At 38.6% G+C, this 27,615-nt stretch overlaps 3 protein-coding genes and 1 pseudogene across 4 annotated transcripts in view; 1 reads left to right on the forward strand and 3 right to left on the reverse strand.

The window, feature by feature from the left end:
• Positions 1 to 2,250: 2,250 nt before the first annotated feature.
• Positions 2,251 to 3,240, forward strand: LOC145462345 (uncharacterized; the record flags this gene model as incomplete). The annotated part of the gene is made up of 2 exons (XM_081445837.1): positions 2,251 to 2,329; positions 2,801 to 3,240. Coding segments are annotated over 2 exons (519 nt in total), but the record flags the coding sequence as incomplete, so codon positions are not given.
• Positions 3,241 to 15,411: 12,171 nt separating this feature from the next.
• Positions 15,412 to 22,053, reverse strand: LOC145463223 (fibroblast growth factor receptor 2-like; annotated as a pseudogene). Its single transcript, XR_014041302.1, has 7 exons — positions 21,785 to 22,053; positions 20,914 to 21,015; positions 20,214 to 20,414; positions 19,408 to 19,625; positions 17,737 to 17,777; positions 16,199 to 16,295; positions 15,412 to 15,881 (listed from the first exon to the last, which is right to left on the reverse strand). The product of XR_014041302.1 is annotated as a fibroblast growth factor receptor 2-like (transcript).
• Positions 22,054 to 23,249: 1,196 nt separating this feature from the next.
• LOC145463220 (uncharacterized) lies at positions 23,250 to 25,862 on the reverse strand. The gene is made up of 3 exons (XM_081446956.1): positions 25,667 to 25,862; positions 24,248 to 24,440; positions 23,250 to 23,496 (listed from the first exon to the last, which is right to left on the reverse strand). Exons 1-3 carry the CDS (start codon positions 25,833 to 25,835, stop codon positions 23,250 to 23,252), a joined length of 609 nt encoding a protein of 202 aa, XP_081303082.1. The 5' UTR covers positions 25,836 to 25,862.
• A 484-nt stretch (positions 25,863 to 26,346) lies between these two features.
• LOC145463225 (CUB and peptidase domain-containing protein 1-like) overlaps positions 26,347 to 27,615 on the reverse strand; it is a 5,458-nt gene continuing 4,189 nt past the window's right edge. The window contains exons 5-6 of the mRNA XM_081446959.1: positions 27,452 to 27,484; positions 26,347 to 26,540 (exon numbers count right to left, since the gene is read on the reverse strand). Coding sequence (XP_081303085.1) covers positions 26,380 to 26,540; positions 27,452 to 27,484 — 194 coding nt within the window. The 3' untranslated portion in view covers positions 26,347 to 26,379. The remainder of the gene's footprint in view (positions 26,541 to 27,451; positions 27,485 to 27,615) is intronic.

The raw sequence follows: 27,615 nt of genomic DNA on the forward strand, positions 1-27,615 counted from the left end.
GTTGATTTAGATTACGCCAGTGTCTATCCATTGACAAACTCGCCGAAATTTGATTGACTAAATTGGCGTCTACTAACGATGAAGTTCACAGAATGGCAAAAACGTTCAACTTTTAATTTTCACATTGATCCCACTTTTTTGCAAATTAAAAATGCTGATATATTTCAGTTCAAATTAAACTGGCTCACTCAAAATTGGATTTGTAGATTAATTAACTCGACTGATTATGACCAAAACGTACGAATCGATTGTGGTAGATGGTAAAAACAAAATACAGTATTTGTGACGGGTACCGTTTGTTTCAACAGCACACACACGTTCTTGATTATCTCACGACCAATTACCAAAAAAAACTACGTTTATTAATTATCTATCAGAAGAAATATGTTGATTTTAGTAGTCCTGGAGCTACAAATTTAGTCAATACACTTAAATGTTGCGTTTTCCATAACGGCAATCTGTTACTTTTCTTAATTTTTTTTTAAACATTTTTTTAAACAAATCCTTTAGATGTTATGACGTTTAACTCATTTATTCGTATAAACCCCTTTCAAGCACTGACCCATGTACGCGAGAGAGGGGCGGGGACCAAAACCTATAATTTTCTTTTTTTATGAGAGCGATTCAACCCTCAGTTACCCCATTAAGTCATCCTTATTATTATTATTATTATTATTACTATTACCAGTATTACTATTATTATTACTATTACTGTTACTTTTACTATAACTATTACTATCACTCCCATTATCATTATCATTATTATTATTATTATTATTATTATTATTATTATTATTATAAATAGCAGCCATAATGAGAAGGAAGACTTACTCCGGATTTCGTGCCAAAGATACGGAATTGTGCAAACACCATGATAAAAAATATGAATCTTTGGCACGAGAAACCTGAAATGTAATATTAATGAATTTGGTAACCATGTTTATCAATGAAAAATATAGAAAGAAACGTTATATTGGACGAGGTTGCTCAAACATCGTTGCCTGTATTATTAACCTTTCCCGGTGCGGCCAAGCAAAATTTCATTGGCTTTTCGCCTTTCCAGCAATAATGCTTAAGAATTATCATTTCTTAGTAAGAAACTTGCATACGAGTTATAGATCAGAGTTCCATGGCGTTGACTCCTAAAATTCTTGGTATCGTGACCTTGAGTCAATAATTACTTGGTCGTCACTTATTCATAAAACAGGAACTCGCATTAATGTGGAGGATGATAAATGTGCTTGGCTAATTATCTTACAACATCATGTTAAGAAAAAAAGGCGAATGTAAATTTTAAGAAAGAAATAGAAAAGGTGCCATTTTATTAGAATATTAGTTTTATTTCTCGAATCTCTTGATATCAGCGAATTAGTGGTATTATTTATTTGTGAAATATTTCAAAATTCATTAACAAGGTTAGTGTAACGCGGTGATAAATCGATATTTCTTTCTTCCTGTTTGAAATATTTGATCAATAGATGTATGTTGTATTAGGAGCATGTTTGATAGATCAGTTGTCAAGACAACACGATAGCTTCCGTAGTAAGGCGTGCCCTAACTGTCAATATTGTAAGTAATAAGCATGGTATTACTCATACAACCTTCATTTCGCTTATCTCATCACCTTAAGGGAAAGCCTGATTTCCAGACGATCACTAGTTATCCATTTTGAGGAGAACTACCGGAATCATCTGTGACTTATAGAGAGATTCGACCAGCGTGCATAGTAAGTTAGGGACAAAACTCCAACTAAAAGAGCTACGTCACGGTTTGCGCATCTTAAAAGCTTGTCGTTTGCAATCCGTGTTAATCTTCTCCATCTTTAACCATCCTTGTTCCCCTATCATACTAAACTACTATTTTCAGATTTCCTTCAATTTAAAGGTAATTTTGTACGTGGCCGGCAAAATAACTCAAACCGCCGTGACTGAGCTCCTTTAAGTACATTTGTATACCAGGACAACTTACATTGCAAGTTGATGTATTGATAAACAGAAAAATAACCCCAGTTTCACGAATCTGCTGATATCAGAAAATCAGTGGTATTATTTGCGAGATATTTCAAAACTCCGATTAATAAGTCAAATTTGACGCGGTGTTTAATTGATATTTCTCTCTTCCTGCTTGAAATATTTCAGCAATACATGTATTGTATGAAAATACATTTGTATTCCAGAGGAGCTATTTACAAGTTGATGTACTGACGGACAGAAACATATAATCCCAGTCAGTTTCAGGTAGTGACATCGGGGAACAGAAACTAGAATGATGCGAACTTTCGTCTTTATCCTGTGGCTGTGTATGGGTACAAGCCAAACAAATACAAAAGGTAAACGAAGTTATACCTTACGAACAGGTGATCAGACAAACACATATTATGCGACTGTTTCAATATACAGAACGACAAAAACTACGCCATGTTCCCGGCAATAAGTGAAAATTACATTAACATCTCAATACAGAACCGCTTCCTCGTCCATGATTCTCGGCGAAGTAATTCTCTCTGTATAATTCGATTCAGTCTGTTGAATAGTTTACCAATTCATGCCACCCAGTCAAATTTGAGTTGTGAGTTTTAAGTGCATTACGTATTGGGCACATTTAAACAACAGTGCTGAGATACAGCTTTGGATTCAACTGCTTGAGAGCTGCATGTACAATAGAAGGAGAACTTGAATATCTTGTAGACCTTGTACTCAGGTTTGGGCTCGAAATCATCACAAAACGTCTACAAGGTTTCACCTTTAAGATATGTTTTTGGTTTATGACTTATTTGTTTATTTTATTTTATTTTTTGCAGATTTTGTTGGGGTTTTAGCCGGTATCGAGAACCTCACTGTTTTCGCAGACGGCTGCCTTGTTGGCCACAACAATGGAATCTGGGACGCCGCGAGGTGGATTTCTTTTTCTAGCGAAACGAAAATCATCGCCGTGTCCGTTCACAACAGAGAAGAATGGTCGGGTGGATTCCTCGGAGTGTTCAGTAACGGAGTGGTCACGGACAGAAGCTGGAAATGCATAGAGACCAACAGCCCAGGAAATGGATGGGAGCAAACCGATTTCAATGACGATGCATGGCCGCACGCCTACATGAGTTACAATAACAACGTAATAAGAGTGTATGGAATCCCATCAAGTCTTTATTGGATTAACCCGGCAAATAATCGAGCCATCAGATTTTTTTGTAGACGTCGCTTTAGTGAGGAGGAAAGAAATAGCAATAGCAGTAAGTATCAATGAGACTCTTTCAAGTTTTTCGATCGCGTTTTAACCTTTAACTGCCTTTTTCAGCTTAATTTCTTCTTCGGCGCCCTGACAAGGAAGTTTGTTTCTGCATCGTCTTACTCGCAATTTAAGCGCGTGATTTTTGCCTTCGTAAAATTTGGTCTAGTCCAACTCCTGTAGCTTCGCTCTCACTTTTTAAACGTTTTGCAATAACTCTGAAAAAGTTTCACGTTCAAAGGAAATTCCTCTCAGCTTTTTGCTTAGTTTCGCTACCTGCTCTTGGTCTCATACACTAAGAACAAGCTTTCTTCTTTTGTTTTAATTCCATTTCTAAGGCAGAAAAGGCGAAAGCAAAGCAACGGAAAATCCCAGATATTTCTAATGTTTTGATAGTATTTGCTCGCTTCAAGCGGAAATGCGGTGACGATTTCCTCTGACGTCTCGTGACTGAGACGTCTTTATAAGAGAGAAAGCATTCTTCAGTAAGAATTGAGCTGCAAGCGACATAATGGATGACTTTGCGCTCGCGAGTAAACTCTAAGGCAAACCGGCCTGTTTTAAGGTTTGTGTTTTCTAGAAGTAATTTAAAACAAACCACTCTCTTAGTTATTTGTTTAAAATATTCGAGAAGGCGCCTTGAAACTATACTGCGCCATGAATTTAACTGTTAGGACTGACACAATTCAAGCCCCAATTACATAAACTATCAATATCTTCCAATTTACCGAAGCCACTCGTCTGATATGATTTATTTGAGAGATGCGAACACGAAATTAGTGGTGGGAAAAGGCGTAAGTTTCTTGGTATTCGAGGGAGAAACATGAAGGTGCCCTCAACCTCGCAACGTGATAGCTAATTTTGCGTTTTTAAAGAAAACAGTTGAAACTGGTTGCTCTGTACTTTTTCCCAGTATTCCAAGATGTGCAAGCAAATGTTACTTACGATAATATATCGACTTAGCCAAGCCTAAAAGCTGAATTAACGTTCCTATTACAATAAATTAACCTGGCGTAACTTGAGCCGGCGATCCCATCGAAAAACCAATTCCTAGCTGTCGACTTAAAAAAAAACTTGACCTCGCTGAGCTCTAAACCTGAGCCCGCGATATGGTCACGTGATACTGCTCAACTGACAGGTTTTGACAGGTGTCAATTGACCCTAACGTGGATCTGCAATGTCAAATATGTACGCTGTAAACCATAGCTGCATGCCTCGCTCGACCTATTAGCTGGAGTATGGCCGCCATGTTGCGTGACGTCGTCGTCGTCGATTTTTTGTCGTCCTCGTCGTCGTAGGGCGCACGCCCCCGCGATCCACGCCCTTAGCCATGTTGACCATAAAAAAAGAGTTGCATGGTTTTCTATTTCTATGCATGCATGTGGTTCTGTTCCTATACTTATGGTGCTCCATTTGGTGGCCCTTCGGGCCCATGGAGCTCCTCTACAAACTCTTTTTTCGTATGCACGCAAGATATTTGACGTTTACTATCAGAACAATTAATAATTCTTTCAATAGCTTTGATATCCATCCTTGGCTTTTACCCAAGTAACACTATCAGGCTGTATCTTGATGGAATCTTCACAGCAGAAGCAGCAGGCAGCTTGACGGTTGTAAGTGACCAGCACAAACTTCAAGCGGTACAGGTAGAGGACAGTTCCGTACTAGATGTTTTCTTTCTGGCGTCGTCCAGTAATGGTATTAATACCGACGAACAGTGGAGATGTACAAACGTTTTCGACGAGGGCTGGTTTCTTCCTAATTACACCGACATGTCGTGGCCAAAAGCCTTTGTTGTTGGTAGCAATACTCGTGCTTACTTCATAGCGCAGGGCGTTAAGTGGATCAAATATGAATCTTCAAGAGCTTTAAGTACCAAGATCTTCTGCCGACGGAACCTCACTACGGGTAAGAACTGAAGATTTTTCCCAGACACCTCAGCGGTCTAAAGCCGTTTTCATAGTAGCCTGCGTTGCAAGCTTTCCCGTGCGAAGCGCTTTCTCCGCGTTCCGGACGAGAGTAAATTGGAATCTTTTTGTTCCCGCGCGGCCAGAATGCGGAAAAAGCTCTTCGTACTGGCACGGTTGGCACGCAGCCCATAGATGATAGCGTTCTGTCGGACAATCTACAGGGATTCCAAGTGTTTATCAGGGGGAGGGGTCAAATTCGGTCTAAATAAATCTCCTCTTATGGTAAGATAAGTATAAATTCTAACACACATGTATATCCTTTCTTAAACATCGAGCCATACTACTTTTACGAGTCGGGGCACAAATAGTGAAATCAATATCCTAATCAAGACACGGAAAATTGAAAGTGAAGTATGATCATCGCAGTAAATTTTCCAATTTAAGCAACTGGAAAGAAGAAGCCTGAAAAAAATCAGGGCTTCTTCTTCTCAATTAATTGACCTCGCTCCCAATGTGTGGCTTCATAGCTCAGTTGGTAGAGCATCGCACCGGTATCGCGGAGGTCATGGGTTCGAATCCCGTTGAAGCCCTGATTTTTTTTTTTCAGGCTTCTTCTTTCCAGTTGCTTAAATTGGAAAATTTACTGCGATGATCATACTTCACTTTCATCTACTACCGCAGTTCAAATATGAATTATTTCATATATACTTCACATCATTTCACTCACGGGAAGATATGAACTCAATTAATTGACCTCGCTCCCAATGTGTGGCTTTATAGCTCAGTTGGTAGAGCATCGCACCGGTATCGCGGAGGTCATGGGTTCGAATCCCGTTGAAGCCCTGATTTTTTTTTTTCAGGCTTCTTCTTTCCAGTTGCTTAAATTGGAAAATTTACTGCGATGATCATACTTCACTTTCATCTACTACCGCAGTTCAAATATGAATTATTTCATATATACTTCACACACGGAAAATTGTGGTAGAGATCAGAATTAACCTGATACCTATCCAGTGCCAGGTCGTCGTGAGGGAGCTAAGGACTCATTTATGGCGTCGAATATCTGCGTCTTCCCATGGACAAAATCAAATCGTAGTTTTATTGATTTTGTTGCTTGAATTTCGTAAGTCAGTTTAGTCAGCAGGTCAGCTTAACTGAGTCCGCAAGGGCTCTGAGACCGCTTATCAGTAATTTAAGTACATTACTTTTCCGCATTTGCCAAAATCAAAGAACGTTATCGTCATTTTCGTTGAGTCGACTCAATATTTTACCGCAACGTAGATAACCAAACAAAAAATTAGGAATCAACCCTAAGGTTAGTTCTTTGAACATGGATTTAAATGTGTATAGCTAGAACTGTTCTTGTGATTATCCGAGCTATACTACCATAAGAAAAGGATGGGAATGCTTGTCGTCTCGCGCAGATTCTGGTCTAACTTAGGGTGTTAAGGACGAAATTAACAACACTATTTTTAGCCGTCAAGGTATCTTCTAGAGTTGCTCTCGTCAAAATAATAAAATACTCTGTTCTTGTTGTGCATTTTTAAGTGGTATATTTTTAATTAGGGTTCGCAGAAGATCTTAAATAACTTGTAGGGCGTTATTACGATAGTTCAACTAAAACATAATGGTTGTAGCAGACATTATTTTTTTTAGTTGCATCTAAAACTATTTGGATAGGCAGAATTCTTTTTTCTTGCCAAAGGCAATTTATGCTTCTTTATAGAACCTGTCCTCCGCACTCCACGCGCTTCATCATGTGCAAACCTTCAAACAATCGTTTATTATCTGGTACCAACTGGTTCAACAAAGCTGGAATCATCACCAAGGGTAGAATATTCTACCAACTCGATCGCATCGACAACAACGATAATCAAGCCGTCACCAGCAACTACTACTGCGTCTGCAACCAAAACACTAAGTGGTTCAAATCCTTCAAGTGTTCCAGGTAGTAGAAGTCAGGATGCTAGCGGCATGGAAACGAACAGGCTGTCTACGTTGGAGATCGTGTTGATAGCTGTTTGTGTTGGTTTGACGGTTGTGGTTATTGGGCTAGCTGCTCGTCTCAGTCTTTGTGTTCTCAAGAAACGATAATTTATGGGTAAGAGTAAGAGATAAGTCAAGGAACTGCTTATATTGTCTAGTTCAGGAGGTCACTTCACTGACAGCCGCCGACCAGAGAATTTTTGGGAATAATTTACATTTATATTCCTACTTATTATATCTCTCAGTTACTACGCGCGCTGTGATTGGTCAATTTAGCGGGCCGTATTCTTCTGTACGGCCCGCTAAAATTTAAAGCTGTTTTTGTTGCCAAAATGTTTCGTGATTTATCGAAAAGTGTTCTTACCTTTTTTAGCAAGTAAAAGTTTAAAACTTTCTTTTACTTCTGAAATTGTGTAATAAAACCTGCTAAAGACTCAAGAGCCGGTCACTTAACAACGACTTCAAATTGACTCGTTTTGCTTTCGAGGTGCGTCAGAAATTTGAAGCGGTTCCGCGTGAATAGAAATCCGGCGTTCCCGAACCCGTCAGACACACAGCGGAGATATAATAAATATCTTTCTAACCTCGTTTTCTCGGTCTGTAACTTACAGTGCGACCTCGAACTCGGTTATAGTAAGAGGTTACGTATTTATATACATATTTTGTAGTGGTTTCGTACGTTGATTATATGAGTGTAACTTTCATTTCAGTAGTTTAAAAATGGTTTCCTGGACCTCAACCATTCTATCGTATAAATTACAGGTGAACGTACAAATAGAAAAAGTGTGCATACGAGCAAGGTGGTCCAGCAGACCGGAGTATTCCTACTCCGCCCTGGATGGGATGCTAGACCATTGCCGATTATCCCCAGCGTTACGTTCGCCGGTACTCATTTATACACCTGGTTGGAGAGAGGCACTGTGAGAGTAAAGTGTCTTGCCCAAGAACATAACACAATACCCCCGGCCAAGGCTCGAACCCGGATTGCTCGATCAGGAGTCGAGTGCCCTAACCATGAGGCCACCGCTGTTCCCACAGGGTCTGGATGGGGGCTGAAAATGTCGGTTATCAGTTAAATGTTCGGCAGCACGAATCAGCTGTCCGGTATGTAGCTCGGGCTATGAATGAATGAATGAAACTTTATTGCACACTCTCAAAAATGGGTTTTCAGTGAACAATACAAATGCAATAAAAATACAATGAATTAAAAAGTGTAACACTATTCTTGTTTCAAAAACTCGTAAAGCATCTTTGCTTTAAGATTGAGCCTATGAGAACAATGGGACGTAGTGTGGGTCCAATTAGGCAGGATATTAGTTGTATAATAGCAGTTTTTCCCAGAAATACAGGAAAAGTTTGTCTAACGTAGTGAGCTTTTTACAGCGTCACAATCCACCAGAAAGCAGTACAATGAGAATACTGGGCACGTCGTCAAGATTCGTGTATGGTTTCGCTTTTTACCTTTTTTATTTTATTATATTTTATTTTACTTTTATATTACTTTATTTTCCTTTTGTTATTTTTTTATCAATTTCACTATTTTACTTTCATGTTATTTTTATTTTGTTTTATTTTTCTTATATTTTTATTTGATTATAATTTTATTTTTTATTGCTCATTTTTTTTACTCTTTTGTTATTTTTATTTTATGTCATCTAGTTTACTGACAAATCTTATGTATATTAATATGATTTTCCCATAAGAATTCTGGGCCACCATAGGTATTCCCAATTAGTTTCTGTAATGAAGCTAGAACGAAAGACACTTTAATAAATGTATTATTATTATTATTACTATTATCATTATTATCATCATTATCATTATCATTATTATCATTATCATTATTATATAATAATAAAAACAAACTTTATTGAGCACTTTTTCATACAAACTTGAATCTTTCATGTACCTGGCAAAAATTATTATTATTATTATTGTTGTTGTTGTTGTTGTCAACACTTTGGTAACACTAAGTAGCTAAAAGCTAATTAACTTGTGGCTCTCAAATCAAAAAATTAAAATACAAATATCAAAAAGCTATAGTTATATATATGTAAAAATCTAGAAAAATACATATTAAAACAATTAAGAGGTGCCCTCTGTAATTTTCAACTATGGCCATTTGGACCAGTAAAAATCAAATTCCTCAAACTTTCTCAGATGAATGGTCTAGATAAGTGATTCACAAAAATATAACTTTCAGTTCAATCCGATTCGTATTTTAGCGCTGGGGCCACCATCTTGGTTTTGCCCCTCTGAGAGGGCTTTCAGCGGCCATTTTAGGGCACATTTTTAACAATTTGCCATACAAAGAAAACGATCTAAATCCGGGTAAAAACCCTTTATTCGATACAAGCAAATGTTTCTTGTTACATTGAGAGGCTGTTTTGGCAATTTGATCATCACCTGATTTTTCTACAGAATTTTAAATTTCTTCCCTTTCGGACTACTGATGAAGCGCCACAAAAAAGGCGAAGTTTAAAGGAAAATATCGCCAAAAGTACATGACTTGAGATCCCAAAACTACCCTCCACTTAAAGAGCAATGTCTCACCTGTAAAAACATGCAATAAAATTTTGGGGCAGTTAAAACTGTAAAATGTTAGAAGAAGAAGTTTAAGCTGTGCTTTTGTCAACAAAGACCGCCGTCTTAATTAGCATAATAACGTAAAAATAACGATGCACAAAGAAAATAATGACATATTCCACTTACCTCGCGACATGTCGACAACTGGATGTTCCACGATGCCTCATGTTATATTTCCAGTCTGTTTCAGCCACATTTTCGGTGATTAGTGTACGAAATCACTCTCAGACATCGCCACGGTTAAGCAGATTTCAACTCTCCGAAGCCCGCTTCATAACATCTATCAATATTATTTGTCTTTCGCCTCATAAGCCGCCGTTTACAAGAAGTTTAACAATTTTCTGAGATCCTAATTGACCCAGAAGTCTGTTAGTAGCCTTTAAAATCCTCCTCTTAATCGAGGATTCTCATCAAGAACTCGTTTAAGCTCAGTTCTGTTTTGATCTGTTATGCATCCGCCATTATTCCACAGATTGCGTTACATTTGACAAATGCGCATTCCAACGGGTAGGGGTAGGGTGGGTAGGAAGTGAAAATGTAACCGACATTAAAGCCATTTTGCGCATTTCTGTGGCTAAACTAGTTACTGGCTTTCCCAGAATGATTTGAACATGAGCTTCTGCTTGCAGGTATTTTCTAGGTTATTTTTGCAGGGTAGGTGAGGGGGGGGGGGGGGGTCGTGTATTTAAAAAAAAAAAGAAAAAAAAGAAAAAAGGAAACGATAGACAGTATCAGGTCAAAAGATTATGATCTGTGTATCTTGATCAGCTTTATCAGTTCATCAGTGAGGCCCTATTAGGGGTTTTCAGGATACTGGATATTTGGGTAAAAAGTTAATAGGATGCAAGAAATTTAGGAGAAATATTAATGGGGTAGAGCCTCTTTAGATCAGATAAAACAGGACATTAATTGAGTAGGAAATCGTTGAGTTGGATTTAACAGGTTACAAAATATTTAGGACAAAAATTAACAGGATAAGGGATACACCGACACCCACCCCCCTCCCCCCTCGCACTATGGGGCCTCAACAATGGTCAGCTATTTAGGATAAAATAAATGTATGTCAACTGCTATAAGCATTTATTCTGGACTCTTAGTACTTATATCACGGTGGAATATGAAAGTTTTGTATCAGATTTTAGGGGTTTTAAGGTTAGGTAAGGTAGCTCCTTGTTAGTAATTTCGAAGCCCACACTTGTTACACTGAATAGATAGATAAAGACGGGGCTGGAGAAATAAACAGAGAATGAAATGTGTCCCAAATTCTGCACCGTTTAACACGAATTTCTTACATGGCAACCTTTGTGTCTGCAGAGAGATGAGGCACAACATTCCACACTATATTTGTAAACAACTATCCTAATCTCATTTACAGCCATTAGTTTTTGACGAGAAATTTCATTTATTACAAATAGAATACGGATAGAACTCCAATAAAAAGTCTCTTCCTTGTGTTTTTTTTGTTCAGCATTATACTTGTGTCTTTCGCTGCCCGAAATGCCATCAAATGCTGCGAAAGGCAACAGACTGCGAAGCAGTGCGCAAGAAAAGTTTTTCTCGGGTCAGGAAACGGTCATAAAAGTCGAAGCAATTACTGTAGCACAAAAGATGAGGCGCTCAAAAGGTGAGGCCAGGAATTAGGCGGTTCACCTGTGATGAGTTCCTGACTCCTTGCCACGTTTAATCCTTCCTCTCGAGGATGGCTTCAAAGCTTAGAAACAGACAGGAGAAGGTCCTCCAAGAAGACACAACAACCGCTGAGAATCAAGCTGCAGATTTTTTTGACAAGTGTCAGTTAATTCATCCAATTGCTTATGACTCATTCAACTTGTGTGCCTTAAACGCATCTATAATGTATTTAAAAAGCTAAGCGTCACCATTAGTGCTTCGCTTGATAGATGCGGGTATTTTAAAGCGCCCTGCATAGGGTTGAAAACAAGTCTTGTGCAGACATGCAGCTGTGCTCCATCACAGAACTGAACGACATTAGCGGCTGTGGGGTGCCTCAGGCTCATAACGAATGGTGCCTACAAAATACAAACGTGTTTCCGCCAGATTAAGAAAACGTGGAGAAAGAAGATCTTAGCCAGGGTTATTAGAATTCACAAAGAAAACTGTGGGTAGTCATTAATTTTTCCGAGATAATTAGCTACTGCTGACGGTAGCATTTTTCTGAAAAAAAGGTAAAGATATTTCTTCACAGATTCTCCTAAGGTTCGCCTTTACATGCAGAAAACTAAACATGTTAAAAAACATCTTTAAACTACGTGGAAAGTAGTAACATAAAACCCACTTTTGATATGTATTTAAAGACAGAATCGTCGCAACAGCACTCCTCTGGCTTAGCTAAAATACAGTCTACATAACTTTTCCTCACAGCCAAAAACTAATGCATTGTCGAATAGGCTTGCCACTTCCAATTCATACCATAAAATGTAGCTGTAATCACCCCTTTGTTAAAAGTTAAATGAGTTGTTTCATCCTTTCGAAAACTTTGTCGCTGTCCGTTACTTTTTTCCTGTTACTTTCCAAGTAAGTTAAACATTGACGTCTCTCGCAGTTGTTTTGCGCGCGCATTATGCCATCTACAGTTGAATTTCAGTATGATTTTTACTACGGATACGATAAAAGATAGTTTTTCAGCTGGAAGCCGTTCACAGTTAGTGCTTAGCGATATCCTGCTTTTCTGGTAATCCCGGTTTTAGTACAGGCTCGTTTTTTTAGTGCGAAATTTGTTTCGGCCACAATAGAATTCTTTTAAGTCGCACGCTTGGTAGGGTAGTTAATTACGTCACTAGTTCCAACCCAAGCGCGCGCCTGGCGTTTAAACCATGCCTAAAAAAGAAGGTACCGTCCTTAACTGCCCTTCAGTAATTTTCTGAGTTTTTTTTTTTTTTCTGATGGAAAAGTGACACGGCTAAGAAAATGTAAGAAGTTTCAATAAAACGTCGCTTATCATTACTTCCTGCGCACTATTCGTCAGTCTGTTGTCTTTTGCAAAATTTGATGGCACTTCCGGCAGCGAAAGACACAACTGTCCCGCTTTATCTGACCTAAAGATGCTCTACCGCATTAATTTTTCCCCTAAATTTCTCACATCCTGTTAATTTTTTACCCAAATATCCAGTATCCTGAAAACCCCTAATAGGGCCTCACTGATGAACTGATAAAGCTGATCAAGATACACAGATCATAATCTTTTGACTTGGTACTGTCTATCGACCCCCCCCCCCCCCCCCTCACCTACCCTGCAAAAATAACCTAGAAAATACCTGCAAGCAGAAGCTCATGTTCAAATCATTCTGGGAAAGCCAGTAACTAGTTTAGCCACAGAAATGCGCAAAATGGCTTTAATGTCGGTTACATTTTCACTTCCTACCCACCCTACCCCTACCCGTTGGAATGCGCATTTGTCAAATGTAACGCAATCTGTGGAATAATGGCGGATGCATAACAGATCAAAACAGAACTGAGCTTAAACGAGTTCTTGATGAGAATCCTCGATTAAGAGGAGGATTTTAAAGGCTGCTAACAGACTTCTGGGTCAATTAGGATCTCAGAAAATTGTTAAACTTCTTGTAAACGGCGGCTTATGAGGCGAAAGACAAATAATATTGATAGATGTTATGAAGCGGGCTTCGGAGAGTTGAAATCTGCTTAACCGTGGCGATGTCTGAGAGTGATTTCGTACACTAATCACCGAAAATGTGGCTGAAACAGACTGGAAATATAACATGAGGCATCGTGGAACATCCAGTTGTCGACATGTCGCGAGGTAAGTGGAATATGTCATTATTTTCTTTGTGCATCGTTATTTTTACGTTATTATGCTAATTAAGACGGCGGTCTTTGTTGACAAAAGCACAGCTTAAACTTCTTCTTCTAACATTTTACAGTTTTAACTGCCCCAAAATTTTATTGCATGTTTTTACAGGTGAGACATTGCTCTTTAAGTGGAGGGTAGTTTTGGGATCTCAAGTCATGTACTTTTGGCGATATTTTCCTTTAAACTTCGCCTTTTTTGTGGCGCTTCATCAGTAGTCCGAAAGGGAAGAAATTTAAAATTCTGTAGAAAAATCAGGTGATGATCAAATTGCCAAAACAGCCTCTCAATGTAACAAGAAACATTTGCTTGTATCGAATAAAGGGTTTTTACCCGGATTTAGATCGTTTTCTTTGTATGGCAAATTGTTAAAAATGTGCCCTAAAATGGCCGCTGAAAGCCCTCTCAGAGGGGCAAAACCAAGATGGTGGCCCCAGCGCTAAAATACGAATCGGATTGAACTGAAAGTTATATTTTTGTGAATCACTTATCTAGACCATTCATCTGAGAAAGTTTGAGGAATTTGATTTTTTCTGGTCCAAATGGCCATAGTTGAAAATTACAATGGGCACCTCTTAAGTATGGGTTATTGACCAAGTGTGAGGTCAAGATGGCTGGATATTGGCCAAATTCTTTTTTTTTGCGTGTTTATGGACCGAGACGGAGTTGAGGTCCAAAAACTCGCAAAAAAAAGAACGAGGCCAATATCCAGCCATCTTGGCCGAACAAGCTTGGTCAATAAAGGATTTATTATATGGCTTTCGGGGAAATTTTTCTTGCGGGACACGGCGGGTATTCCCGAGCGGGCAAGATAGCTTCATCTTGCCCGCTCGGGTAGCCAATCACAGCGCAGGATTTGATTCATCTTGCCCGCTCACGGAGCTAGCCATATAATAAATCAAGTTAAATATAGAAATGATTCAACTTAAGATGTTCTTTGAAAATTACAGTCCATAAACACTTTTAAAAAGTAGGAGGAAAATCCTTACGTCTAAGTCTAAAGGCAAACTATTCCAAACTCTGCAAGATCTAACCAAGAAGGACTTTCCACCTTGTCTCACGTATATACTTAGGACAAACTAAGTTAAAATTAGCATATCTAGTATTTCTGGTATAAACGCGATTATTAACTGTAAAATTTTTGTTTAAATATCTGGGTAAAGTACACTGAATCCATTTCAACTCACTAAATAACTGTGCAGATGGCGAATCGTTATTGGCTGAACAAATAAACCTAGCCGCCCTTTTTGCAGCTTCGAGTTCAAGACCATATTTTAAGATTCTTTATCACAACATGACCAGATAATCATGGCGTAAGTTATTATAGGATTATTATTATTATTATTATTATTATTATTATTATTCTGGAAGCTGAGCCATTATATTGTCTTTTCATCTCACGTCATTTATAACAAAGGATTAATACAGTCTTCTTATTATAGCTCGTAACTTAATAAGTTTTTCAATATTTGTTTGCTTTGTAACTATTCGAAGATTTGTAAATAAAATTATAACAACTATTATTATTATTTTTATTATTATTATTATTATTATTATTATTAGTCTTGACCAATAATGATTTCTTAAAACACAAATTAAGCAAGCGAATATTAAAGTTAAGTTAAGAGCTGACGTTTCGGCGTCATCGTGACACTATTCTCACTTGAAGAGCTTGCAATCCTTTGTTATTATGCTAATTTGTAGAGACTCTTAAGTATAGAAATCAAATCTTCGCATTTATTTATTCACTTTGCCTTGAGAATGGTGTCACGATGACGCTAAAACGCCGGATATATATTAACTTTAATATTCGCTTGATTATGTTTTAAGAAATTATTATTATCATTATTATTATTAATATTATTATAATTATTACTTGGTTTTAGTTGGAAATGAGAACCAGCAACGACCGGCCGATCGGAGAAGCTGGGGCCCCGGGGCTGAAAGCAATAACTCTGGTAGCCCCAGGCGGGAGGACGCGGCCGGCTTTACTAGGCGAACGGCGAATTCCTGTGATCGTATCAGACTTTTAGCCTACGTGTATATTACTACTGCTCTGACGTTTTAATTTTCTTTAAAAGTTTGTAATTTCGAGTTAAACATCCTGAATACCACAAGACAGATTTTCTGCGGTGTTGTTTAAGTCAGGACACACTGGTGCATGTTCTTCGCAGGATGATCCGCTGGACGCTGACATTGCAGACGCATCGTAGTAAGGTTGATCTTCATCCACCTGGTCCATGTCCAAATAAGGAGTGTCTCTTTGCATCCAGTCCTCTAGATCTTGGCACAGCTCGGTAAAGGTTGGTCGCGTGTCCGGATTGTTTGCCCAGCAACTTGTTATCAAATGATAGCTGTGTTGAGAGAAGACCGAGAGAGACCGTTTTAGAAACATTCTGTTCAAGTCTCGGAATCGCTCTCATACGAACACCCCTCAAAATCTTAGGTCCCGCAGCTATTGGATTATTCAGACTTGGTAGAAACTACCCTTAGCGTAGTCCATGCGAATTCATAACCTTTATTCTTTTGCTGGTCCGAAATATTATTTTTCGATTTAAGATTCCACCTAGTTTACACTTCGACTTTCTTTCTGCAAAATAATGACTCAAAACTCATCAGGTAATTATATAAGTTACTCTTCTCTCCAACTTCAACAACAGAAATGACTCACAACTCCTCTGAGCATGTATCTGGTTTTTCCATCCTGTATCCTCTTTTTAGTAGTCTCATAAGTTCTCTGTTTCTGATTCCAGGATAAGGGAACCCTCCTGAAAAATGAATCAAGCTCACCTTTGACTCTGAGAAAAACTGAAATTTTATTCTATGTTTCATATCGCTTGATTTCCAGTCCAGATTATTCAGACCTCTGAATAAAATTCAGTATCCAATAAGATATGCTTTTAACAAATTACATTTGAGAAGAAAATAAAGCGTGACTATTTCTAAAATGACTCCAACTTATCTTAAAAGCTACACTTTATCTAAAGCTTTTTTTTCTGCTTTTCCAATAGAATCAGCCCTTTTCACGGTTAGTTTTTCTCGCGGCGAAAATTTCGGGTTGAAAATAGCTACCAAATAACCCGAAATCTCCTCACGTACATGCTAGAGAATACTGTACTGCAAGCGAGAAACGTTGTCCACGAAAAGGGCTATTGTAATGGTACGGGAGATTATGATCATGTTCTCGAGTGGTATCAACAGCTAATCGAGTTTGATTGAGTCACGGTTCATACTTTGAGACTTTTTGACAAAGATGCAGTCCGAGACAAAATATTATTTTATACCACGGTGAGCTAGATCAACAAGCCTGATGTGCTGTTAAAGCGAACCAGAAAGGTACCTACGATTATTACATATCGTATCCAAATTCGACCAACTTCTTGGTCGCGGCGTTATAGGGTCTGTGACTCGATATATCAGAACACCAGGATAGAAGACAAGATCTCTGCTCATTGGCAAATTGCCAATTTGGACGCGGTAAATACTTCTTACTAACCAAGTTTGAGGTCCGTACTGTGAGTTATGGACCGCTTAGTGCTTGGTCCATAAATAGATTGGGAAAAAAACGAGGATCCATGACTTACAGTATACGTACTGACTGAGAAGACGAGGTTAGTAAGATATTTATTGTATCCCTACCGCGTGTCTGACGGGTTCGGGAACGATCTTTATTCTCTTGTGAATATGCAGACGTCCCAAAAGCATCTCACAACAGTAGTTTATGCAAATGAATGTTTTTCTTTTTGGAGGAGGGGTGGTGGCAAACAAACTAAAATATGGGCAATTGGAAAATAGAAAATTCACGGCTTCAAATTTCTAACTCACGTCGAAAGCAAAACGAGTCACATTGAAATCGTTGTTAAGTCATTAGCACGTTTTAATACACAACTTAAAGTAAAAGAAAGTTTTATACTTTTACTTGCTGTAAAAGTTACAAACACAAGGCGATAAATCACGAGACATTTTGGCAACAAAAACAGCTTTAAATTTTAGCGGGCTAAATTGACCAATCACAGCGTGCGTATTAACTGAGAGATATAATATTTTTTAATTGTGCATGCCGCCGCCATTATTTCAAAATTGCCCAAAATATTACAGGGCAGTTAATTTCGATGACTACAGGCAGCTGATTCACAGATTTTCAGGTATAGCTTTGTTTACTTATGAAACAGAGCGCTTTTTTCAACTAATTTGAAAGGAAAAACATACCAAGAGTCGCAATCTCCCAGAGTAAGACTCCATATGACCACCTAAATAGGAAATATTGAATGAGATAGTTAAAGTTACAAACTAGTAGAAAGATGCTAAATTGTGATCTGGGATATATCGTAAAGAACCCTGCTCAATTTATCATAGGCATCGGGTAGACAGTTCTTTGTCGTGAAAAACTGAATATGCTTCTCAATGCGTCTATGATGGAGCTAAAAGTTTATCATCTTTGTATTTATAACCATACCATGACGTTTGAATAATTACTGTCACATATGAACCTAAAAGATGTTTAGCGCTGCTTTCCTTTTAAAAACGCGTTACTGTTCCCCCTCCCCACCCAATACAATGTTGAAAATCAGAAGAAATTGGAGGTAGTAGTTTTCAACATTGTATGGGGGGTGGGGGACGAGGTCTGGCGTGTGCGCAAAAGCGCCAAAAGTGCAAATTTGTCTCAAGACTTTTGTCCATGATTGTAGGTTGAAAGACTGGACATGTGTCACAGGGAGCGTGGGTTTATAGCGTCCTTCTTTGATATTGGACATCCATGTTATGGTCAACTGACACCTGTCAAAACAAGGTATCCGCTAACCAGTATAGCCATATCGCTGGCTCAAGTGTAGAGCTCATCGATGTCACGTGTTTTTTTTAAGTTAAGCGCTGACCAAGTGCTGGTTTTCAATTGGATAGAGACCTCATGTCAGGTTGACTTGTTGTAATCAGGGCCGGGTTGTTCGGAAGCCGGTTAACGCTGACCCAGGATTAAAAGTTAACCGAGGTATGAATTGTTCATGTAATGTCTTTTGCTGCTTTTGTTTTGTGTATTTTGAGATTATTTTAATTCGAAACAGAAGGTCAAACAATATACAGAAAGCCTCACCGAAAAGTCACAAAACTCAAAATTCTCACTTATACTGGGTTAGCTTAATTGGGCTTTGAACAACCCGGTCCAGGAGCTCCGCTTTTAGGCTTGGCTAAATTTATGTATTAATAATAATCAACTTTATTTATCGAGTGTGACACAGAACAGTAGATATACTGAATCAAAGGCCCTTTATACCTGTCTTTCGTATTGATTAACCCGCAAGTTGTCTGAACCATTTTTATCTACCACCCTTCGATCACAGGAACCTTACATTAGGAACGCAAACAATGGTTACTCAGGAATGTACCGAACTCACAACATATCCTCGTGTCAACGTGACGTTGGTCACGTGGGCACCTAGGCAAAAAAAACAGTGGCCCTCATATAAATATTTACAGAATGAAACAGGTGAACTATTAAAACTTAAAAATATAGAAAGATTCTCAAATATGCAACGATAATATTAAAAAAACTAAAATTTGAGACACACTAAGATAGTAAAAAGCAGAGCATTGGATCGAGTCTTAACATTTACATGCGAGTTAAGGGAGCGACGTCACTGTTTGCACATCTTGAAAAGTTTAGCCTAAATTTTTGAAGTTTGTCTTTTGCAATCCGTGTTAATCTTCTCCATCCTTGACCATCCTTGTTCCTTTTGTGTTTATTATTATCTGTTTGGTATTTTTCTCTTACCAAAAAACTATTTTCAGGTTTCCTTCAACGTTTAAAGGTATATTTGTACGTGGCCAAAATAACTCAAAATTCCGTGACTGAGCTCCTTTAAAGGTGAAATTCAATTCACTTACACGTCACTTTTCACGGTGAAAACACCATCACTGATAGCTTCAGGTGACATCCACCTCACTGGAAGTCTCTTATGTTGACCCGTTCCGCGATACACATTCTCTGTCATGATGCTTCGAGCCAAACCAAAATCAGCCACTTTGACAAGTTTCTTTTCGCAGACCAAGACATTGCGTGCGGCCAGATCCCGATGAATGATATTCCTTCCTGACAAATATTGCTAAAAAAAGAATCATCGATGATCACTGTGGATGCTTACCATTTACCCATGGTAAACATCTGAGTCTTTGAGAGAGTGGTAGCGATAAGTTGGTTAGGGCCAAGGCCCCCCGTGGGGAGACTCACTTCTAAAAAGGACAGGGGTGCTTGTCAGAAATTTTGAAAAAAAACCCTTAGGAAGTATCTCTTGAGATCCTATTTTGTGGGCGTGACTTGAAATAGTTTATTTTTTAAGACAACACGTTAACTGACACTTTCATGCTTTTTAATAAAGATAAAGACGATTGCTTCAAATACCTTCTACTCGTTAAGTTGATTGTCAAATATCTCCTGTTATTCCCTTTTTTCGGCTCAATACCATAAAAAGCATCGAGAAAGCTCCCGCTATGGACCTTTTAAGGATTGACACTCTAGGAGGTACCAAAAAGGCTTTTTTTAATCCCTAAAAGGAACGACAAACACCCCTGTCCTTTTTACATAGGAATCCCCTCGGGCAGGGTCAAGGTAAGGGCAATCACAGGGTTTTGACGCTTGGTGTTTACACCATCAAGAAAGTTCGATCAAGTTGTGGTTGTTAATTTTTACTCACCATTGCCTGTGCTATTTGCCAGGAGAAGGACAACATGTCTTGGGAAGTCAGAGAATCGTGTTCATCTTCGTCGTCATTTTGTTCTTGATTCTTATCGGCCACCAAAAACCGAGTGTTGTTTATTCTTATGTCAGTGCTGGTGTCAGTCCTCGAGAAAGCGACGTTAAGTTGGCCAGCGTCATTTCCACCAGACTCATTCTGCTGTAAGAGGTTGGGACAAAGAGAACTCACCGATAAGAGAAGGACTTATGGATAGACGGAAAAAGGAAATAGTGAAGAAGTCATGCCTTGTTTATAGAGCCGAGAAGTTAGGTGACTGCCGCCATTACGAATGACTGAGATTGTGTTGGTATCTTAAGGCAAGAGAGAATGAAGGGTGAGCGAGTGAATCTCCCATATAGGCCATTTTTCCCAAGGGAAGTCCTCTCAAGCTATTTTTAGACATGGTACCTAGTGCCTCCATGGATAATGTCACCACATGCGTGGCGTGAAGGATGCAAATGCGTGCTTAGTCGCTTGGGCTGTCCACGTGAGCTAAAGCATTGTCTGTTTCTAGACTCTCCTGGGATTTCAGAAACCGAGAGGAATCTAAAAATAACCTCAGAGAGATACCTTGAGATTAAGGCTTATTTGGGGGGTTAACTTACTTACCCTTTATGCTCTCTTGTTTGAGAGCAATACCAAGTGAAATATTACTTACACTGCCTCCATTTTCCTGGCTCAGTAATCTTGTTGGTGGCACTGGGGGCGGGTGCTCTTGTACCTGCAGGTATGTCCCGTCCGTGATTTCAGGGTCTTTCACCTGTTTATAGGCCAAAGATCAATAAAAATCGCCTAAATTGAATCAAACTAAGGCGACTACGAAATATAAGGGTAAAAACACATAGAGGAAAACTGCTTTTGGGTCCTTTTAAGGGGATGTGCGCCATATTATAATCTCCTCGCTATTTGACCATTATTGTTTATTTTAGAATTTAGCCACCTGTACTTTGATGTCGAAGAACAAGTACCGGCTTCATAACTCCTCGGTACCACCAAGACATCTTCCAATTGTTATTCTCCAATGAATTCAAAGCACGAGCTGTCCCATAACTTGACGTTAGCTGTCCTAATAATAAACAATTGCTGGACGAGGCTGAGCAAAATATCGTGATTTGTCAGTGGAGAGCAGATCAAATTAGGGATCTGAGAGACAGTGACAAATAACGACATTTTGTGATAACCGAACTGAATCTTTGTTTTATCATTCGATCACCAAATTTGCTTTCTTATTTAAATCACTCTCTGACAGCTTAGGGGAGCAATCTTGCATATATATATTTTTTTACCAGAGATCATAGTTACAATTACGCATGAGCAGAATATTATTTGCAGCGAAACACGTTTAGAAGGTACTACATGAGCAGACCATTTATTTGTAGGCAGTTATTTGCAGGTCATGTGGTTCGCTCTCGGCCAATGAAAAGGAAGAAAAAATGCATCGAATAATAACAATCTTTTATATTCTTCGTGGGACATTTATTTCAGGCTATTTCTATATTACACTACACACGTATGTTACAACGTTTTACCTTTTTTCTTCGTTCTCTCAGATAAGAAAGCAAGTCTCCTTTTGCTGCAAACTCCACGATGAGGAAATTTGGCGTGGACTTGGTACAACAGCCAATCAAACTAACGATGTTCTTGTGTGAACCAACTGCTTTCATCAGTTTAATCTCATCTAAGAAATCGCTTTTCTGCTCAGGACTAGGATCGTCTGAAAAGTTTAAGTGTAATTACCTTAAAAATGACACAGCGGCCGAAGCTTATCGAGTTACATCACATGTTTGGGATTAGTCATTGATAATAGGCTTACATGGGCAATGCATGTAGACCATATATGTGAAGAAGTCTTTTGCACAGAAAGTGGGCGCATTAAAAAGAATGAAGAAGCTTCCCGTCAAAGTGCTGGAGGAAATTTACTTCAAATCCATTGTACCAGCGGTAACTAATGGTATTGTTTTCTTCTATTGTGGACTCTTTAAACCCTGTTTAAGTAAGAGTTGCACGAGCTATCTACCAGGATGAAAACCTTGCAAAGCTAAATTGTCTGCTAATTTCTTATATATATAAAAGAAGACTCCTTCTCCTGAAGCATGATGTTTTCAATGATAAAACCTTATATCACCTTTTTAATTTGAGGTTAAAGAACAGAAAATAGCGCAGGGGCGGTTTACAGATTGAAATACCTAGGGTGAAGTACAAAGTGGGAAAGGAATCAGCACAATACAGAGGTCCAGTAATCTAGAACTTTATTAATAATAGGCTGGTAAATTTCAATCATGGCAAACGTTCAAAAAGACAGTTTTAAAAACATTTTACGTAGGCTCTCACAAAAAATAAATAGCTTCTCATTCGAAGCACTCGTGATAGCTATGAAATTCTACGGACTTCATTTTATTGATTTGATACTGGATTTATTTTGAATCTGATTGTGGTCAGTTGTATATTTAGCTACCATATGGTAATTTTATAAATTATTTTGTTTATTATTTCACATTTTTTAGTCCATTGTAGGTCCACATTAGCCTCACTGGCTGCCAATCTTTGATGATGATAACATAATAGCCCTGGCCAGGGCTGAACCGGACTTTAGGCCCAACTCACCAGACTAAAAGTTATCTTGTTTCTACTTACATTATTTCTATCTTCGAGAATCAGGTATGCAAGACATTGCCAAGCGTCAAACGCCGTGCAAGCGACTCTATGAAGCTTATGTATTGAAGGCATTAAAGGAGCTACGTCACGGTTTGTGCATCTTGAAAAGTTTAGCCTAAATTTTTCACGTTCACCGTTTGTGATCCGTGTTAATCTTCTCCATCCTTAACAATCTTTGTTCCCCTATAGTTTGATATTATCTCTTTAGTGTTTTACTACCTTGGTAAACCATTATTTTCAGGTATCCTCCAATTTAACGTTAATTTTCTATGTGGCTAATAAGGGTTAAGGGTGGTCTTAACATAGTAAGTTCTTTGCAAGGAAGAAAAGTTCTCTCTCCTAGTCGGGTTGAATCAACATCCATTCCATAACTCTTTGTAACTTACCTTGTAGCACCTTCACCGCTACAGCTGTTGTAGATTTTACATTTTTCTTCTTTGATGAAGGCATTTTCATGGTTCCTCTGTACACTTTTCCAAAGGCGCCCTGACCAAGCTCTTCAGATATAGTGACGTCATCGCTCTTTACCTCCCAACCATCATACGGGTCTTTTTGCTTTTGTAATTCGTTGTTGTTGTTGTTTTTGCTGCAACATCAATTTTTAATGTTCAAAAAAAATGTTCAAATGTTGTGTTTTTCGTGGTCAATGTGGTTGGCTACACCTAGCTAGCTCGAAGGCATGTCACTTAAACTGAAAGCGACAATTCATCGACTAAACATAATAGGCTTAAAAATGCCAACTGACGGGAGGCATAGCAGTTGACTATTTACGAGGATGACCGAGCGGTTGAACTTGGGTTTACTGAGAAATAACACCAGGCTAATTGGCCAGAGCGGGACTAGCTCTCAGGCACGCCGAGAAGAGCTAAAATCCCAAAGAAATGCGTGTGCTGGAAATAACATAATGCCACGGAATAGTAATGTATGTATTGTAATTAGAGCGAAAAAGCGGTTGCATGGACGTGGCATAAGCATTGACATAAATGAGAAGCATTGATGGTAAAGTTGTTTCTTGAGAGGAGCGGGAAGCAAAGTGCAAAATATTGCAAAATGTACCTAACATTAGCCCAGGGAGAGTATTATTTCAGAAGGTTACCGTATGTCATTTCGCTCATATTTGGAGAAAGCAGAACGATTATTATCGGTCGGGAAGGAAATTTGCATTTCAATGGTAGGCTCAAGCCAGATGGAATTTTGGCCAACGAAAAAAGTGCTCTATTTCTTTAAAAAAATATTTCTCAAGAATCGAAGACGTTTACGGCTCTCATCTGAACACACCTATTGACCAATGAGAGCGCGCTTAGCCTTAAAGTTATTTTATAAAGAATAATTTAAACCTTCTCTGAATCCGTCTTCTCCAAATGTAACAAGGAACAGCTAGTCCAATGAATCCAACTGTCACGCCAGTACTAACAGATATAACGACGACGACCAGCGTAGACAAGCTGTTTGTATCCGTGCTTCTAAGTTGAGTAGCACTGGGCGCTGTTGAAGACGTGGACTCATTTTGAAATCTGGTTATGTTGCTTTCTAAAGTAAAGGAAATTAAGTTTCTTTAATTGCAAATCTCTTGGTACCTTATTTGGAAAGTGTTTTTTATATAGTCGCACCTCCGGTGAGCGACAACCCAAAATGTCAGGCCTCGGCGGTCGCTTACAGGAAATGGTCGCTTCAGGGCAAAGAACACATTGGGTCAAAATTTTGCCTCGTTGGCATAAGGTAACTGCAGAGACTTATCCATGCTTTAATTGTTTTATTCATGTGAAAAAATCCGATACTTCCCATTGAGAAATTCCCGTCCCTTGTACTATTCAGGAATGTGATAATGTCACAACAAATTATTATCCAATTTTCGCTCTATAACTTGTCCATTGGTAGCTTGCGGGAGGTTAAAAACAAGAAAATTTTACATTTTTAGCCCTAAAAATGGTCGCGGTCACTTACGAGAGGTGGTCGCATACAAGGGGTTCCAAATAGAATGATTTCACTTGGAAACTTTTGTTATTTTGGAAAACTGGTCGCTGATGAGAGGTGGTCGCTTACGAGAGGTAGTCGCAACCGGAGGTTCGACCATATGTTTATTTAGAAACTTTGATCTACTATCATAACCCTGTTTTATTTTGAACCGAAAAAGAGTAATTCCTTGGCAGAGAATATTCGTGCGACTACTTATGGGATTGTTTTGAGGGACACAATTGTAATGGATGGAACCGCGACTGTGAGGAACGCTGAAAACGGCAGTGAATTCAGGGTTATAAGCTAATTGTAAGTTATGATTAGATATCAGAAGCCATCTGCCTCGTAGCTGAGTATTGTGACGTCTCCTGTCTTCTACCTTAAGTTTCATTTCATCACTGGGTTGTTTTCTCTTCATTACCTTTTCTAGAATTGTAGGAAAGCTTGAATTAGTTATGGTACTGAGTCTACCAAAAGTTCGTCTTAGAGTACATCTCTCTTGGTGTTCGTCTAACACTTGAAATTTTTTTCACCCCTAAGAGTACCAATTCTAAAACAACACATTATTTCCTGTCAAAATTTTTCGGCTCAATACTCTGTAAGGTACCGCAAAAGCTGCCGCTGGGGACTATTTGAGGCGGGGGGACGTTTTTGACACCAAGACGTACCAAAACCGCTTTTTCGACCCCTAAAAGGTACGACGAGCACCTTGTCTTTATATGGGAGTTCCCCTCCGGGATTTTCTTTTCTTGGTAGCTCTTTGCGCCTGAAGAATCGGACTGTTTTCTGATTTAACTTACCTTCTGGAATAGTAGTGAAAAGTAAAAGAAATCCTTTTCTTTCTAGAAGTTCATCTGTGTGGAATGTCAGCACAGCATAGTCGCCAGTAACAAGAGCTGTCTGTCCGGTTTTCTTTCCACAGTGTTTACCAAGGTTGAGGTTGTTCTCGTTATTAATCGAAGTAATCATCAAATAGTCATATCTGCCGGCAAAGATGCGTGTCTACTTTAATTGCGTAAGTAAGAGCCTTGATGAACCAATATGTTTAATTGTCAATGCCTGGAGCGATTGTTTATGCACATTGACTTCCCATGGTATTTTACTATGGCTAGCTCCATGAGCAGGCAAGATGAACCGAATCCTGCGCTGTAATTGGCTACTCGAGCGGGCAAGATAGTACTTGTCGGTTCGGAATTACCTTCTGGGTGCACCAAAGAAAATAGCGTTTTTTTTTCTCATTTAATAAATCCTTTATTGAGCAAGCTTGTTCGGCTGGATATTGGCCTTGTTCTTTTTTTGCGTGTTTATGGACGTCGACTCTGTCTCTGTCTATAAACAAGCATAAAAAGAACTTAGCTAATATCAGCCATCTTGACCGAGCAAGCTTGATCCGTAACCCGGTGCCTGCAACAGGAAGGGTTAAAATTCGCTTGCGATTTTCGCTGTCAATCAAATTTCCCGCAATCAGCGTATTCAGTCACTTTGTGTTTCACTAGTTTGGTACCATCATGACTTACTCGCAATTAGGCTCAGGTTCCACGTCAAAATCCTTAAAAATAATGTTCAATCTTGTGTCTTGTAGAATAGGAATCACATAGAAACATTCCGTTCCATTTTGATAGTTGTCTGGATAACCAGGACTTTTCAGAGTGTTGTTTACAACTTGGCCACAAGCTAATAAAACAAAGTAAACTAGTATAAACCCTCTCTTTAATGATGAACATGAATATCACATACAGTCGAACTTCCCGTAAAGAAGCACCCAAAATTTTAAGCCCAGGTGGTCGCTAACGAGAGCCTAGACCATATAGGTCAAAATTTTGCTTCATTTGCATATGGTAAGTGCAGAGACTTACATCATGTTTTAAATGTTTTATTCATGTGAAAAATCAATTTAGAGAAAAAATCCGTTTCTTATCATTGAGAAATTTCCGTCTCTTAAGTCTCTTCGATAATGTTACAACACCTTATTATCCAATTTACGCTCTATTACCTTCCAAGTGGTCACTTACGGGAGGTTAAAAACAGACGAAAATTTCAAACTGTTAAGGCTAAAAGTGGTGACGGTCGCTTACACGAGGTGGCCGCTTAAAAGAGGTTCCAAATATAGTCATATGACTAGGAAACTTTTGGTATTTTGGAAAATGCTCGCAACCGAAAGTTCGAATGTAATGGCAACAACCGACAGTCGATCATTATTAATTTTACAGCGAATCGTGGTGTGTTTACTTAGTACTAATATATTGACTAATTTTTTGTAACATGCAAAGTTACCTCCAGATCGGGGACAACTGCAAAATAAAAGTTTGCTAAGGTAAAAAAAAAGGAAGAAAGTATCCTAACAAGGTAAAAATGAGATTAAAAAAATGAAGAAGGATTGTAGTAATTAATTAAACCACAAAATGTTAGTACTTTGGGCTAAACCGGTTTAAAATGCATCATCCGTGACTGTTGCCCCTGCACACCCACTTAGCCCCTGTTAAAACCAGTGATGTTGAATATACAAGATACAATAATTATTAAGACTAGAAAACCATATGGAATCTAAAGAAAAATTTTAAAAGCATTACGAAATAAAATTTTACCGTTTTCTGGTTGCTGAGTAGTCGTTCTGTTCCCTGTTTAAAACAGCTTGACGTTAGAATTCAACATTAAAATACAACAGGAAAATACAACACGCTTCAGCTCATGCCAAACATAGGCCCGCAATGATCGAAGGTTTAAATTTGGTATAAATGCTATGGTTATG

This window comes from Orbicella franksi, chromosome 12 (genome assembly GCF_964199315.1).
Source record: "Orbicella franksi chromosome 12, jaOrbFran1.1, whole genome shotgun sequence".
Classification (NCBI taxonomy): domain Eukaryota; kingdom Metazoa; phylum Cnidaria; class Anthozoa; order Scleractinia; family Merulinidae; genus Orbicella; species Orbicella franksi.

Coding starts and splice junctions, on each gene's coding strand:
- LOC145463220 (XM_081446956.1), bottom strand. CDS start 25,835: ATGATTACTTCGATTAATAACGAGAACAACCTCAACCTTGGTAAACAC. Junction 24,441..25,666: donor TTTCACTACTATTCCAGAAG/GTAAGTTAAATC, acceptor CCTTTACTTTAG/AAAGCAACATAACCAGATTT. Junction 23,497..24,247: donor AGAAGACGGATTCAGAGAAG/GTTTAAATTATT, acceptor TTGATGTTGCAG/CAAAAACAACAACAACAACG.